The 16,424-nt window shown below is 43.2% G+C and overlaps 2 protein-coding genes across 2 annotated transcripts; both read left to right on the top strand.

Annotated features, from left to right (window-relative positions):
- The first annotated feature begins 725 nt into the window (after positions 1-725).
- rps9 (ribosomal protein S9) lies at positions 726-3,215 on the top strand. Its single transcript, XM_024389877.2, has 5 exons — positions 726-791; positions 1,444-1,555; positions 1,654-1,776; positions 2,123-2,309; positions 2,964-3,215. Exons 2-5 carry the CDS (start codon positions 1,459-1,461, stop codon positions 3,139-3,141), a joined length of 585 nt encoding a protein of 194 aa, XP_024245645.1. The 5' UTR covers positions 726-791; positions 1,444-1,458; the 3' UTR covers positions 3,142-3,215.
- A 3,907-nt stretch (positions 3,216-7,122) lies between these two features.
- Positions 7,123-16,375, top strand: mboat7 (membrane bound O-acyltransferase domain containing 7). The gene is made up of 9 exons (XM_024389858.2): positions 7,123-7,263; positions 7,924-8,003; positions 8,232-8,361; positions 10,269-10,395; positions 10,500-10,656; positions 11,126-11,321; positions 13,196-13,348; positions 13,456-13,632; positions 13,798-16,375. Exons 2-9 carry the CDS (start codon positions 7,928-7,930, stop codon positions 14,207-14,209), a joined length of 1,428 nt encoding a protein of 475 aa, XP_024245626.1. The 5' UTR covers positions 7,123-7,263; positions 7,924-7,927; the 3' UTR covers positions 14,210-16,375.
- The last annotated feature ends 49 nt before the right edge of the window (positions 16,376-16,424 follow it).

The following is a 16,424-nucleotide window of genomic DNA, read 5'->3' as shown; positions in this document are numbered from 1 at the left end:
CCTCTCTCTCTCTGCCACCTCCACCCCCTCTCTCTCTCTCTCTGCCACCTCCACCCCCCCTCTCTCTCTCTGCCACCTCCACTTTTCCCCCCTCTCTCTCTCTCTCTCTGCCACCTCCACCCCCTCTCTCTCTCTCTCTCTGCCACCTCCACCCCCTCTCTCTCAATCGGTCAATTAGCTACTACTAGGTACCATATGCACGCTCTTCTGTTGTGAGTGCACATGCAACATGTCGTTTGAGTGGGTGTGGTGGTTAGTAGGCTATCACTTTTCTAAAAGCATTCGCTACCCTTACAAAAAAAATGAATGAATCCACACACTCTGGTCCATTTGTTGTGTATACATCTCTGCTTTCTGTCTCCCAGTAGCACACACACACACACACACACACACACACACACACAGACACAGCCCGGACATAGGATGCCGGGCTAATACACATAACGTTACACATTTTTAAAGATATTTTCTAAACTATGTTCAATAACCGAACAGAGACCTACACAACAGCTCACAAAATAATACATGGCATACCTAGGTGATCCAACGTTCATTCTGTGTAGTACACTAGACTAGATAGTTGTTTGAAAAGTTAGTTGTTCTTGTTCAGCAAGTCGAATCGGTTTTAGTTTGACGAACAAAGTTGAACAACAGATGGAGGTATTTCACCAATTGCTGCTTTGAAGTCGGGTCGTCACATATTTTTGGGAAATGTAGTTCGCGGGTTCCATATAAATAATGGAGAGATCCAATTTGACTTCCTCTTTATCGTACTGGCCTGTGGAAGACAGGTAATAACGTATTATGCGCTTTAGTCTGTCTTGTTTTTCCATAGAAGTAGGGTCGCAATTTTGAGAAGTACGGTATTTATACGTTTAGTTGTGCATTTCGGTTACACCGACCAACATATTTTGTATATGTTTGGCTTAACTTCTGCCTTATTCGGTCATGTCAGTCGTCCACACACTGTACAACGTGGTTAGCACGCTAACGTTAGCTAGCTAGCAAGAGTGACATATCGCCGGTGAGGCCTTTACGTTACTGTGCTGTAGATGTCTCTGCATCTTCTCAAAACCTTTACACTTTATCAAACTACATTAACAATTTGCAGTTGTATAGGTGGGGGGGAAATCCTTACTATAAATTGTCGATTTATATGAATCCGATGACGCTAGTTAAATAGCTAACAAGTTCCCACTTGGTTTCGCCAGCCAAGTTACGAAGTACCACTGTCGGAGCCTGTCAGTAAACTAACCCTGATCCATAAAATTAAATGTACTTATATTTTGCTAATAACATACTTGCCTTATTAAACACGTTAAGTGTTAATGTGTGACTTAAGATGGTCTGCAGAATAATCAACATGGGTTGAAATTCAGTATAACCACTTGTGTAATCGCAATGTTGGAACTGAACAGCCATATCAATTCTTATATTCCTCAGGCACTTTGATCCACCATGCCCGTTGCCAGGAGTTGGGTTTGTCGCAAGACATACGTCACCCCCCGCCGCCCCTTCGAGAAGTCTCGTCTCGACCAGGAGCTTAAACTTATCGGTATGTGTGCAAATAGCAGGTTTTGATTTATATTGAATCTGCTGGTCTCTAAATACCATGTATTTTTTTTAAAGTAAGTTACTTTTAATCTCTCTCAGGGGAGTATGGTCTGAGGAACAAGCGTGAGGTGTGGAGGGTGAAGTTCACCCTGGCCAAGATTCGCAAGGCCGCCAGAGAGCTGCTCACTCTGGATGAGAAGGACCCCAAGCGTCTTTTTGAAGGTACACCACAGCTAGATGGTTCTGTGAGCTATATTTTGACTGTTCGTAAAAGTCCTTTGAGCTGTTAGCTAGTGAGATATCGGCCAATGATTTAAATATTCGATATTCAGATTGTCTGTGGTGTCAGGAATTCCTCGTGAATGAGGCCGTCAGTCAGATTTCCAGATGCCTTAAATCGGGGATATTCAGATTTTACCCTAAGAGGTCCAGATTACTGCTGGTTCTGATCTACCTGAATTAATTGCTCCCACCTGGGGTTCCAGGTCTCAAACAGTCCCTGATTAGGGCCATATTAGATGGCCCTATGTTGTGATCAGTGACTGAATTGCTGCATCCTGTCTCCTAGGTAACGCCCTGCTCAGGCGTCTGGTGAGAATTGGGGTGCTGGATGAGGGCAAGATGAAGCTCGATTACATCCTGGGCCTGAAGGTGGAGGACTTCTTGGAGAGGAGGCTCCAGACGCAGGTCTTCAAGCTGGGCCTTGCTAAGAGCATCCACCACGCCCGCGTTCTCATCCGCCAGAGGCACATCCGGTAAGCTGTTGGAGATGGCCATGCTAGAAAGTACAAGTCGGTTGAGCATTACACTGGTCTGTTATTTTAAATAGACTCGATGATGAACTTGTGACTGGTTGTTAAACCATTTGTAACATGTACATTTCTAAACTTCTCACATGCCTACACTAACTGTTCAGTTAACTATTATGAGTTGAAACTGCACAACTCACAAGTTACTTTCTCAATCCTTAGAGGGCCTCACAAACGATAGCTCATCCCTGAGCGTGGTTTAACATTTCAGCAAGGTCAATGCAGTAACAGACTGTATACCTTGTCTATAAGACTGCCCAGAACCAAGCGAGAGGCAGACTGCTACTCTCTTATTTGCTGACAGGTAATGTATGGAGGATTGCACCTCGGGCAGATATGTGCTAATGGTCACGGCAAACTATCAAGTGTATTTGACTTGTAAGGCAATCGCATGGTCTTCAATTTAGTTTGGTAAGAGTACTTTACCTCATCAGGCAGGCCGATGATTAAAATTAATATTCATACTTCCTGTGGTGTCAAGAATTCCTCGTGAATGAGGCCTGTCATTGATGTCAAACTATTCCCATCTAGATGGTTATTTGTCTGCTATTAAGTGGGGTGGAACAAAACCACTCATTGAGGTCTCCTTTCTCCCTCCAGTGTGCGCAAGCAGGTGGTCAACATCCCCTCCTTCGTGGTGCGCCTGGACAGCCAGAAGCACATTGACTTCTCCCTGCGTTCACCATACGGTGGCGGACGCCCCGGCCGTGTCAAGAGAAAGAATGCCAAGAAGGGCCAGGGTGGTGCTGGGGGAGCTGATGAGGAAGAGGAGGATTAAAATGGAGGCTGACTGGGCGTGTTCGTGTCTGGCACTTCCTGTTTTTCAATAATAAAAACATTATTTGACGACAACATTTGTGAATTTTTACTTTATGTGGTGGAAACTGACTAGTTAAGGCCTCTGCACAATAATTGACTACACATAATGGCTACATTAGGGTTATAGATGTGTCATTGCTAGACATTTTATAGGGATAATATAATTCTGACTTGCTCGGTTGGCTGTTTGAAGTGACAACTAATCAAATGTTTCACATGCTTTGTGAACAGGTGTGGGCTAACTGAACTGCTTGCTTATGTGCTGTTCCCAACAGTGGAGAGAAATAACTAACCATAACCTGGCCAGAGACATGGTACCAGGTTGATGTGCAGGGGTATTAAGGAATTGAAGTAGATAAGTGACTTGTCAATGGACTGAATGGTGACATGTCAAGAGGGCAAAAAAAGGTGAATGCAGATCATCTAGCTATTGGTTAACTAATTAGCAGTTGGACTGCTTGTGGGTAGGAGCTGTGCAGTATCTTGTTGGTTCCAGACTTTGTGCATTAGTGTTCCCTGTTATCAGAACTGGGATTTGGGTGGCTGGAGTCAACAATTTTTAAGGCCTTCTGACACCGCCTGGGTTAGAGGTCCTTGATGGCAGGGAGCTTAGCCCAAGTTATGTACTGGGCCATAAGCGCTACTCTTTAGCGCCTTGCGGTTGGATGCTGAGCAGTTGCCATACCGAGTGGTGATGCAGCCAGTCAAGATGCTCTCAATGGTGTAGCTGTAGAGCTTCAGTATCTGAAGGCCAATGCCAAATCTCTTCAGCCTGAAGAGGTGTGCCCTTTTCAACGTGTGTGGACCATGATAGTTTACTGATGTGGACACCAAGGAACTTGAAGCTCTCGACCTGCTCCACAACATCCCCAGCAATGCATGGGGGTGTGCTCGGCCCTCCGTTTCCTGTAGTCCACGATCAGCTCCTTTGTCTTGCTGAGGTTGTCCCGGCAACACACTGCCAGGTCTGACCTCCCTGTAGGCTGTCTCAAGAATAAGCAAATGGCAAGTGCTTTGTCTGCCATAACGCTCCCATAGGATTGTGGATTCATGGGGAATAACTAGGTAAAATGCATGTTTTATCTAACAGCCGAGTTAGACTGATATTCATAAATTTGGCACTTGAAATTTAGGCCAATCTGCGGTTGAAATGATAAAGCAGCCATCCACTCAGTCATGGTGCTGGGGAAATGTAAACCCATTCATAGACGGCTATGGGTGCAAGGAACAAATATCCATAATATGAAAAGATATTAACCATGTTTAACAATGGCATAAAACAAGCTTATTTCAGGGTCCTGATGGGGTATATACACTGAACACAATGAATGGCACAACAATGGGCCTCATCGTGGTATATCTGCACTCAAATTGCCAATAATAAAATGCCATTTCATTCGTTTCTCCGTAGTTTATGCCTGCCCATACCATAACCCCACTGCCATCATGGGGTACTCGGCTCACAACTTGACATCAGCAAACCATTCGCCCACATGTCTGCCATTTTCCCGGTACAATTGAAACCGGGATTCATCCATGAAGAGCACACTTCTCCAGCGTGCCAGTGGCCATCGAAGGTGAACATTTGCCCACTGAAGTTAGTTACGACGTAGAACTGCAGTCAGGTCAAGACCCTGGTGAGGATGACAAGCATGCAGATGATGTTCCCTTAGATGGTTTCTAACCGTTTGTGCAGAAAGTCTAAGGTTTTCAAAAATAAAAAGGTTTAATGAGCTGTCCGGGTGGCTGGTCTCAGACAATCCCGCAGGTGAGGTCCTGGGCTGGCTTGGCTACATGTGGTCTGTGGTTGTGAGGCCTGTTGGACATACTGCCAAATTCTCTAAAACGATGGTAGAGAAATTAATATTCAATTTTCTGGCAAAAGCTCAATTGGACATTCCTGCAGTCAGCATGCCAATTGCACGCTCCCTCAAAACCTGAGGTATCTGTGGCATTGTGTTGTGTGACAAAATTGCACATTTTAGAGTGGCCTTTTATTGTCCCCAGCACAAGGTGCATCTGTGTTATGATCAAGCTGTTTAATTAGCTTCTTGATATGCCACAACTGTCAGATGGATGTATTGTCTTGGTAAAGGAGAAATGCTCACTAACGGATGTAAACAAATGTGTGCACAAAATTTGAGAGAAATAAGCATTTTGGAACATTTCTGGGATCTTTTATTTCAGCTCATGAAACACGGGACCAACACTTTTACATGTTGCATTTATACACTGCTCAAAAAAATAAAGGGAACACTTAAACAACGCAATGTAACTCCAAGTCAATCACACTTCTGTGAAATCAAACTGTCCACTTAGGAAGCAACACTGATTGACAAATTTCACATGCTGTTGTGCAAATGGAATAGACAACAGGTGGAAATTATAGGCAATTAGCAAGACATCCCCAATAAAGGAGTGGTTCTGCAGGTGGGGACCACAGACCATCTCTCAATTCCTATGCTTCCTGGCTGATGTCTTGGTCACTTTTGAATGCTGGCGGTGCTTTCACTCTAGTGGTAGCATGAGACGGAGTCTACAACCCACACAAGTGGCTCAGGTAGTGCAGCTCATCCAGGATGGCACATCAATGCGAGCTGTGGCAAGAAGGTTTGCTGTGTCTGTCAGCGTAGTGTCCAGAGCATGGAGGCGCTACCAGGAGACAGGCCAGTACATCAGGAGACGTGGAGGAGGCCGTAGGAGGGCAACAACCCAGCAGCAGGACCGCTACCTCCTCCTTTGTGCAAAGAGGAGCAGGAGGAGCACTGCCAGAGCCCTGCAAAATGACCTCCAGCAGGCCACAAATGCATGTGTCTGCTCAAATGGTCAGAAACAGACTCCATGAGGGTGGTATGAGGGCCCGACGTCCACAGGTGGGGGTTGGCATTTGCCAGAGAACACCAAGATTGGCAAATTCGCCACTGGCACCCTGTGCTCTTCACAGATAAAAGCAGGTTCACACTGAGCACATGTGACAGACGTGACAGTATGGAGACGCCGTGGAGAACGTTTTGATGCCTGCAACATCCTCCAGCATGACCGGTTTGGTGGTGGGTAAGTCATGGTGTGGGGTGGCATTTCTTTGGGGGGCCGCACAGCCCTACAGGTGCTCGCCAGAGGTAGCCTGACTGCCATTAAGTACCGAGATGAGATCCTCAGACCCCTTGTGAGACCATATGCTGGTGCGGTTGCCCCTGGGTTCCTCCTAATGCTAAAGACGATGCTAGACCTCATGTGGCTGGAGTGTGTCAGCAGTTCCTGCAAGAGGAAGGCATTGATGCTATGGACTGGCCCGCCCGTTCCCCAGACCTGAATCCAATTGAGCACATCTGGGACATCATGTCTCGCTCCATCCACCAACGCCACATTGCACCACAGACTGTCCAGGAGTTGGCGGATGCTTTAGTCCAGGTCTGGGAGGAGATCCCTCAGGAGACCATCCGCCACCTCATCAGGAGCATGCCCAGGCGTTGTAGGGAGGTCATACAGGCACGTGGAGGCCACACACACTACTGAGCCTCATTTTGACTTGTTTTAAGGACATTACATCAAAGTTGGATCAGCCTGTAGTGTGGTTTTCCACTTTAATTTTGTTTGTGACTCCAAATCCAGACCTCCATGGGTTGATAAATTTGATTTCCATTGATAATTATTGTGTGATTTTCTTGTCAGCACATTCAACTATGTAAAGAAAAAGTATTTAATAAGAATATTTAATTCATTCAGATCTAGGAAGTGTTATTTTAGTGTTCCCTTTATTTTTTTGAACAGTGTATTTTTGTTCAGTGTATCATTTGGCATGACAGTTGAACAAAGCTTATGCGGCATTAGGTAATATTCCTCAAGAATAATTGGGTTCGCAATATTAATGTCAAATTCCAAACCATTTCAAGCAGAATTATTTATTATTTTTGAAACCTACTGCCTCATTTATGGACTAGGTAGTGTCCGTGGGCGGGGTTTTGGTTGAGATTGACACGTTGTTGCGGTAGTAGGAAGTGGGATTTACCAAATCATCACTGTGCTTGAATATTTGTTCCAGGGATTGTTAACTATATTGAATGTCTGCCTGATTTTAAACGTGAGTACGTTTACTCTAGAAGTTTAGCTACATCCTTTGAACAGAGATGTACATCTACAGGGAATACAATCATTGAGCTAAGAGCTAACGTTGGCTGCTACTGTAGCAAGTTAGCTTGTTGTGGTCCTGGGGGATTGCTAGCCACATTTTTTGCGTTTCTAGAATGAGTAATTTATCGCCTATAGAAGATCCTCTAGAACAAATATTTCCCGTCACTGCGGTACTTCCTCTGGTGTCACGCAAGGCTGCAGTAGCTAACTAGCTTAGCTTGTGCTAACATTTGTAAAGCGTATGTTGCAATTCTGTGATTACTCCATCCATGGCATGATCAGGCGAGTTCTGATTCAGCCCACACACTAACTCACGTCAGTGGTGTAACATTTTGATCATGACGTTTTGAGTCATGTGCATGTTATAAACACTTTCTTATACTACTGAGCTTGTACCAATATGTGTGTTTTGAGGAACCAACATGCATAGCAACTTCGAATAGAACAGACATTAAGTTGTCAATCACAGGCTTTCTCACTGTCATAATGATGCTGTATGCAAACTGCAGTCAAATTTCTCATAGCATTTTCCCATGCAGCACAGAGGACCTATTTAAGTTACCATGATCACACTGTATACTGTGTGTGTGTGTTGTGTACCTGTGTGCAGAGAGATGTCTCCTGATGAGCTGGTCTACTTGGGAATTCTCTCTGCTTCCATCCCCATCGGGTTCCTATTCCGGTACCCGAGTGAGTATTCTATATAGCCGTCAAATAAATTCACCTAACCTATATGGTGTCTCCTAGACTATATGAACACTGAAAAACACAATTCTTTATTTTCAATACATTCTGGTAACACGCAGGACAGAAGAATGAAAATGTTTTAAAAAATGTTAACACATGATGTATAATAGGCCTGTCTGCTCTGAAGGTTCATTGTAAGTGAAATGTGTGTGGGTGTTATTGTTGCTGTAGGTCCTCCAGTGAAGCAGGGGGCAGCGTTGCTCTTGGGCCTCTCGATCACCATAGCAACCTGTCAGGTCCATGCCCTCCACTCGCTTGTGACAGTGCTTGGAACATGGATCATCATCAAGAGCAGCTGGCGGTGAGACATTAGTGATGGGGGGGGAGAAATCCATGCAGTTACATACCGAGATATTATTTTAGAAGATATGTTGTATCGGATGTTGTATTGACAATATCGCAATATAATTTCTTGTGCTAATTGGCTGTACCTGCAACAAAACTCCAGTATTTTCCCTTCATAACTTGTTCTCCATCTTCTTTTTAAACCCGGAGCCAATTTGTTTTCAGCACTTATTTCCATTACTGATCACAACTTGTGTTTTCATGGTTCTCTCGTGTCCCTTTGCAGCAGACATATGGTGAGCAGTATGTTTGGAACATCGAATCGCAATACATATTGTATCAGCTCCAAAGTATCGTGATAATATCTTATCGTGAGATCCCTGGCAATTCCCAGCCCTAAGAGACATTATTCAAAATAAACAAATTATATACAATTGAAGTCGGAAGTTTACATCCACTTAGATTGGAGTCATTAAAACTTGTTTGTAAACCACTCCACCCATTACTTGTTAACAAACTATAGTTTTGGCAAGTTGGTTAGGACATCTGCTTTGTGCATGACACAAGTCATTTTTCCAACAATTGTTTACAGACAGATTATTTCACTTATAATTCACTGTATCACAATTCCAGTGGGTCAGAGGTTTGTAAGATTGTAAAAAAGATTGTAGACCTCCACAAGTCTGGTTCATCCTTGGGAGAAATTTCCAAACACCTGAAGGTACCACATTCATCTGTACAAACAATAGGACGCAACTATTAACACCATGGGACCATGCAGCCGTCATACCGCTCAGGAAGGAGACGCATTCTGTCTCCTAGAGATGAACATACTTGGTGCGAAAAGTGGAAATCAATCCAGGAACAAGAGCAAAGGACCTTGTGAAGATGCTGGAGGAAACAGGTACAAAAGTATCTATATCCACAGTAAAATGAGTCCTATATTGACATAACCTGAAAGGCCGCTCAGCAAGGAAGAGGCCACTGCTCCAAAACCGCCATAAAAAAGCCAGACTACGGTTTGCAACTGCATATGGGGAAAAATATCTTACTTTTTGGAAAAATGTCCTCTGGTCTGATGAAACAAAAATAGAACTGTTTGGCCAAAATGACCATCATTATGTTTGGAGGAAAAAGGGGGAGGCTTGCAAGCCGAAGAACACCATCCCAACCGAGAAGCACGGGGGTGGCAGCATCATGTTGTGGAGGTGCTTTGCTGCAGGAGGGACTGGTGCACTTCACAAAATAGATGGCATCATGAGGATGGAAAATTATGTGTATATATTGAAGCAACATCTCAAGACATCAGTCAGGAAGTTAAAGCTTGGTCACATATGGGTCTTCCAAACCCCAAGCATACTTCCAAAGTTGTGGCAAAATGGCTTAAGGACAACAAAGGTATTGGAGTGGCCATCACAAAGCCCTGACCTCAATCCCATAGAAAATTTGTGGGCAGAACTGAAAAGGCATGTGCGAGCAAGGAGGCCAACAAACCTGACTCAGTTACACCAGTTCTGTCAAGAGGAATGGGCCAATATTCACCCAACTTATTGTGGGAAGCTTGTGGAAGGCTACCTGAAATGTTTGACCCAAGTTAAACCATTTAAAGGCAATGCTACCAAATACTAATTGAGTGTATATAAACTTCTGACCCACTGGGAATGTGATGAAAGAAATAATTCTCTACTATTATTCTGACATTTCACATTCTTAAAATAAAGTGGTCATCCTAACTGACCTATTACGGGGACTTTTTACTAGGATTAAATGTCAGGAATTGTGAACCTGAGATGTATGTGAACTTCTGACTTCAACTGTATCAACAGACACTTTAGAACACTCCTGTGTCGTAATGGTGTGCCACTATTTAGTGACAGTCAGGAACTTCTCTCTCTCACCCATTCCCCTGTTTACCTTCTTCAGGAGTGCCCCAGCTCTCTCTCTGGCCTGGACCTTCCTCTACCTCCTCTTCTTCAGACTGGTCACATGGTTCGGCCTGCCGCCGCCAACACCCTTTGCCAACGCCATCCAGCTACTCCTCACTCTGAAGGTACATCTACAGAAAGAGATGGAGGACATGCATGATTACTGAAATGCAAGGGCATAATGCATCATGATGTTGTTTATAGTAACAACCCATTTGTTTTCATTCAGATGGTCAGTCTGGCCAATGAGGTGCAGAGTTTTCACCTGGAGAAGAAACAGGAAGTGAGCTCATTCTCTAAGTCTCCTGTGGTTGGTGGACTGTCCCAAGAACCTTCCCTCTATGACATGATAGCCTATAGCTACTGCTATGTGGGTATAATGACAGGTAAGGCTGTCTAGCCCCATTCCCTAGTTTGTTTTATCATACAGGGCTACTGTCAACATATCCATATTTCTCTGGACCTCTTTTTTTATATGGTGACAGGTGAATGGCATCAGTGTGTATGTGTGTGGTGTAAATGTATCTAGTATGATTTGCCACTAATTTGCTTTTGCACCCATTTTAACTGTTTCTCTCTGTCTTTCTATCTGCCACTAGTAAAATATTGTGTGAGTCTGCTTACGTTTTCTCTTCCACTACATGACCTTCCTGTAACTCTCCCTCCTTTTTTTACTCACTCCTTCATCCATCACCCATTAACACTCCTCCTTGCAATCTATCCTTTTTTTGTCCTCCAATGATCCCTCTCTCTCCTTGTCTTTTCTAACTTGTACTATTCACCTTGTCTATCCTACCACTTCTCCCTCAATGCTCTCTCTTCATCCCTTCATTTATCCCTGCATCTCCCTAAAAGGCCCGTTCTTCCGGTTCCAAACCTATGTGGACTGGCTGAGGCAGCCCAGCTCCTTGGACCTTCCTGGCTGGGTACCCTGCATGCTGAGGCTGAGGTTGGTGCCTGTCTACGGAGCTCTGTTCCTGACGGCCAACATGTACTTCCCCCTGGCATATGTCCGCACTGAAGAGTTCCTGGAACATCACTTTTTCTTCAGGTAGCAAAACAGCACTCTTGATTTTGTAAAAATGTTGTTAAAAAAATTGCTTGTATCAAAACAAGGTATACTTCCATTCAAAAGTTTGAGGTCACTTAGAAATTGTAGTTTTTTTAAAGAAAAGCACATTTTATTTGTCCATTGAAATCACAACAAATTGATCAGAAATACAGTGTAGAGATTGTTAATGTTGTAAATGACTATTGTAGCTGGAAATGGCAGATTAAAAAAAAAAACATTTTTTTTTACATGTAATATCTACATAGGTGTACAGAGGCCCATTATCAGCAGCCATCACTCCTGTGTTCCAATGGCACGTTGTGTTTGCTAATCCAAGTTTATAATTTTAAAAGGCTAATTGATCATTAGAAAACCCTTTTGCAATTATGTTAGCACAGCTGAAAACTTTTGTACTGATTAAAGAAGCAATAAAACTGGCCTTCTTTAGACTAGTTGAGTATCTGGAGCATCAGCATTTGTGGGTTCGATTACAGGCTCAAAATGGCTAGAAACAAAGACCTTTCTTCTGAAACTTGTCAGTCTATTCTTGTTCAGAGAAATGAAGGCTATTCCATGTAATAAATTGCCAGGAAACTGAAGATCTCGTACAACACTGTTTGCTACTCCCTTCACAGAACAGCGCAAACTGGCTCTAACCAGAATAGAAAGAGGAGTGGGAGGCCCTGGTGCACAACTGAGCAAGAGGACAAGTACATTAGTGTGTGAAGTTTGAGATACAGACACGAGTCCTCAATTGGCAGCTTCATTAAATAGTACCTGCAAAACACCAGTCTCAATGTCAACAGTGAAGAGGCGACTCTGGAATGCTGGCCTTCTAGGTAGAGTTGCAAAGAAAGAGCCATATCTCAGACTGGCCAATAAAAAGAAAAGATTAAGATGGGCAAAGGAACACAGACACTGGAAGATTGGAAAAAAGTGTTATGGACAGACAAATCTAAGTTTGAGGTGTTCGGATAACAAAGAAGGCCTTTGGTGAGACGCAGAAAAAACGAAAAGATGCTGGAGGAGTGCTTGGCGCCATCTGTCAAGCATGGTGGAGGCAATGTGATGGTCTGGGGGTGCTTTGGTGGTGGTAAAGTGGGAGATTTGTACAGGGTAAAAGGGATCTTGAAGAAGGAAGGCTATCACTTCATTTTGCAATGCCATACCCTGTGGCAGCACTTAATTGGAGCCAATTTCCTCCTACAACAGGACAATGACCCAAAGCACAGCTCCAAACTATGCAATAACTATTTAGGGAAGAAGCAGTCAGCTGGTATTCTGTCTATAATGGAGTGGCCAGCACAGTCACCGGATCACAACCCTATTGAGCTGTTGTAGGTGCAACTTGACCGCATGGTATGTAAGAAGTGCCCATCAAGCCAAACCAACTTGTGGGAGGTGCTTCAGGAAGCATGGGGTGAAATCTCTTCAGATTAACTCAACAAATTGACAACTTGAATGCTAAAGGTCTGCCAGACTTCAATTGCTGCAAATGGAGGATTCTTTGACAAAAGCAAAGTTTGAAGGACACAATTGTAATTTCAATTAAAAATCATTATTTATAACCTTGTCAACGTCTTGACTATATTTCCTATTCATTTTGCAACTAATTTCATGTATGCTTTCATGGAAAACAAGGACATTTCTAAGTGACCCCAAACTTTTGAACGGTAGAGTAGATGTTTTTATTTCTATATTTATTGAGTTGGCATAACAGAATTGTGAGTTCATTCACTGCTGTTTCTCTCTCTCCAGAGAGCTATGGGAAATGAAACCATTAACAGAACTCTTGTCTATTTAGTATTCCAGACCATTGTTGCTCTTCACTCGTAGTTATACATTAATGAGGTCTCTCTCTATCCCCCCCCCAGGTTGTTCTACATGACGGTGGTGTTCTTTGTGTTCCGGATGCGGTTCTACGCTGCATGGTGTGGGGCAGAGGCTGGCTGCATCAGCGCAGGACTGGGCTGTTACCCAGAGGGTGCGCTCTCCAAGCCGGGAGGGGGTCCCACTGTCAACTACAGGCAAGTCTCACACAGGATATTCAGTCCAGTTGGGGAAAACAGTAAAGTACATTAATTCATAATTATGTAAGTGTTTAATCTTGGTTTTGATTCTTCGGTCTCTCCAGCCCTGACCCTGAAATTCCGGTTGTGTACGACTTCAAAACCATCCAGAACATTGACCCATACAACACTGACTTCTGTGTGAAGGTCCGACACGGGATGCGCTACTGGAACATGACTGTGCAGTGGTGGCTGCATCACTACATCTACCCCAACTCCCCCTTCAAGGCTTACGCACTCAAGTAAGGGCCCTATGAAGGTTCACTAGAGAAGGCATGTGTGTTGTGTCTAAAATAAACTGTCTCATAGTCTGTTAAACTACAGTCAACTTTCAATATATTTGTAACTGCCAGATAAGATGTCCCCTGAATGTCATTTGATGCATACGTTTCCCAATTCTCTCCCAGGGCTGGATGGACCATGTTCATCAGTGCATACTGGCACGGGCTTCACGCTGGCTACTATCTGTCATTCCTCACCATTCCTCTGTGTATTGCGGCTGAGTCGGCCATGGAGGCGTCGGTCAGGGCCAAGCTGGGGCCCCGGGGTCAGAGTGCCTTCGACTGGGTCCACTGGTTCCTCAAGATGAGGGCCTATGACTACATGTGTATGGGCTTCGTCCTGCTGAAGGCCAGCGACACCGTCCACTACTGGACCTCCATCTACTTCATCATCCACATCATCGCCCTGGCCTGCATTCTGTTCGGGAGGCTGATGAAGGGTGGAAAGAGGGAGAAAAAGAAGAGTGAAAAGGAGGAGAAAATTGAGGGGGAGAAGAAAGAGGTGAAGCAAGAGGACGTGAGAGAGAAGACAGAGTGAGAATGGATTGATGGATGGGAGGATGTACTGTATGGGGAGGATAGGTTTACTAAAGAACTACTATTCCCACAATGCGCTGTCTGTCACTGATCTGTATGGGTCACTTTTGTCCATTAGGTCCAGTGATGTCTCCCCTGGTAGAGAAGAGTTATGTTCAATCCCAAACGGGCCCCTAGACCCTACTAGGGTTGGATTTGCAGTTGGTAGGTAGAATAGATTAAGTTGTAGGATTTCCCTAACCAGGAGACATCATTGGACTTTTAGCTGAATACAGTGAATCCTTATGAACATTGTTGTAACCCAGTAACAGTTGCCATGGTGATATTACATTACAAACCACGTGTACATACAGGTATAATTGGGTGAAAGAATGTTTGCTTAATGAATGTTATTTGATGTGTGAGTGGCAAAAAAGTTCAGGGGGATGGAGATTATTCAGCTACTTCACTTGTGCGTATGTATGTGTGTGATTTATTTCAAATCAGTCAATTTTCATACAAATATACTTCAATTAGTTTAGAGGACACAAAATTGTATGTTCAAGATGCTGCCTTGAAACAGAGTAAAAGTACTGTATAACCACAGCGGCACATCCCTTGAATCCATTCATAGAGCAAGGACTCAATTTGAACTGGGATGTAAGTATGTTACTCAGTCTGTATTTGTGGCTAAATCTCTAATCCCATTGACATCAAAGCATGATTTACTCAAAGTTAAATACAAGTCACAGGCATTTATCTCAAGCCATAACCAGATCAACAATGCATTTTCCCAGGGCAACAAGATTTTCTGCTTCTTTATATTTTCGAGTTTTCATTGATCAGACCGTTCCTATGATCAGTTATAGAATAGTGCAGAAAAGGGAACTTTGGATAGCCATGAGTACATACTGAGTTATACTTGTCTAGTTTTAAAACGCATATAGAGGATCCAGTCATAATGAATGTGGCAGTTCTATACGTTCTCTTTCCTCAACATTCTTATTAGGTTTTGTATTATGATAAGAAGATGATCATTTCTCCAAGTTGAAAGAACACAAATTCTGTCATTATTAAGTGGAGCCATCCTCAGTGATTTGTTCTCAGAGTAAAGACCAAGAAACTTGAAATAACTTTCACTGTGTCAAGAGGGGCTACTGGAACCAAAAAGACCCGTGCAAATTTCAGAATGGAATCTGTGGTTTAGAAAAATACATAAAATTGCTTAAGGTATTTGCTATGTTGATTTTAATCTGAATTTATTTTACTGCATTATTTAAAATGTCGTTTTGGGTGATCTTTTGATTTGACTTGGCCTGTAAATGAGCATTTTACTCATCTCTTCTTTACAAAAATGATCTGTCCTGCATTCCGTAGTTATTTGATTAGTAATCTCTTGTGGACAGATGCACGTAAATAGAGCATCTGCTGCAATTACGCCAGAATTGAGTTCTGGGTGTCAGATTATTTGATTAGAGATGTAATTATATACTGTATGGTGAATATTTATTTTATTGTTCTTCATTGTTGTTTGTGTGTCACTGGCTACATCTCAAATGACACCCGGCTATTCCCCAGACAGTTCACTACTTTTGGTCAGACCTGGGCCAAAAGTAGTGCATTCTATTAGGAAATAAGTTGCCTCAGTCAGAACATTTTGGCAGTGACTGAGGACTGACTGACTGACTGCTAAGGTAAGGTTGTAGAAAGACCAAGCTACTACCCTACCAGTCAGTCCTCAGTCACTGCCAAAATGTTTGACTGCCATCTTATTACAAATGTAATGGTATTTAAAATATATATATTGTGCTGACAGTAGAATACAAAAAGTGATTTGGAATGATATTTCTTGTAATTTAATTGACTAGATAGCATGGAAGCATTGTATTATTATTGTTTACCACAATCTGATATAGCCAAACCCTCCCTCCTTTTCCTTGTGCCAAAACCCGAGCCCCGAAGAAACGACTCCCTTGTGTTTTTTTTATCAGCCAACTCATTTCAGTACATGACCAGTATAGAAAACATTCCTTGATGGTTGCTTCTCCATCTTTCTCTGTCACATGTAATATGTCGTGTATTTTTGTTTGTTTCTGAATGGTTTCACCTTGATACTATGATGATTGTAACTCTCCCTGCCTTGTAACAGTTCAGTGTTACCAACGGAATACATGTCTCATATATTCAACACGTCTAAAGTCTTGTTCCTTATTGGTGTTTTGTTCATGGATGTTGGC

The sequence above is a fragment of the Oncorhynchus tshawytscha genome, linkage group LG03 (assembly GCF_018296145.1).
Source record: "Oncorhynchus tshawytscha isolate Ot180627B linkage group LG03, Otsh_v2.0, whole genome shotgun sequence".
In the NCBI taxonomy this organism is placed as follows: domain Eukaryota; kingdom Metazoa; phylum Chordata; class Actinopteri; order Salmoniformes; family Salmonidae; genus Oncorhynchus; species Oncorhynchus tshawytscha.
This window is presented reverse-complemented; position numbering and strand designations above follow the sequence as displayed.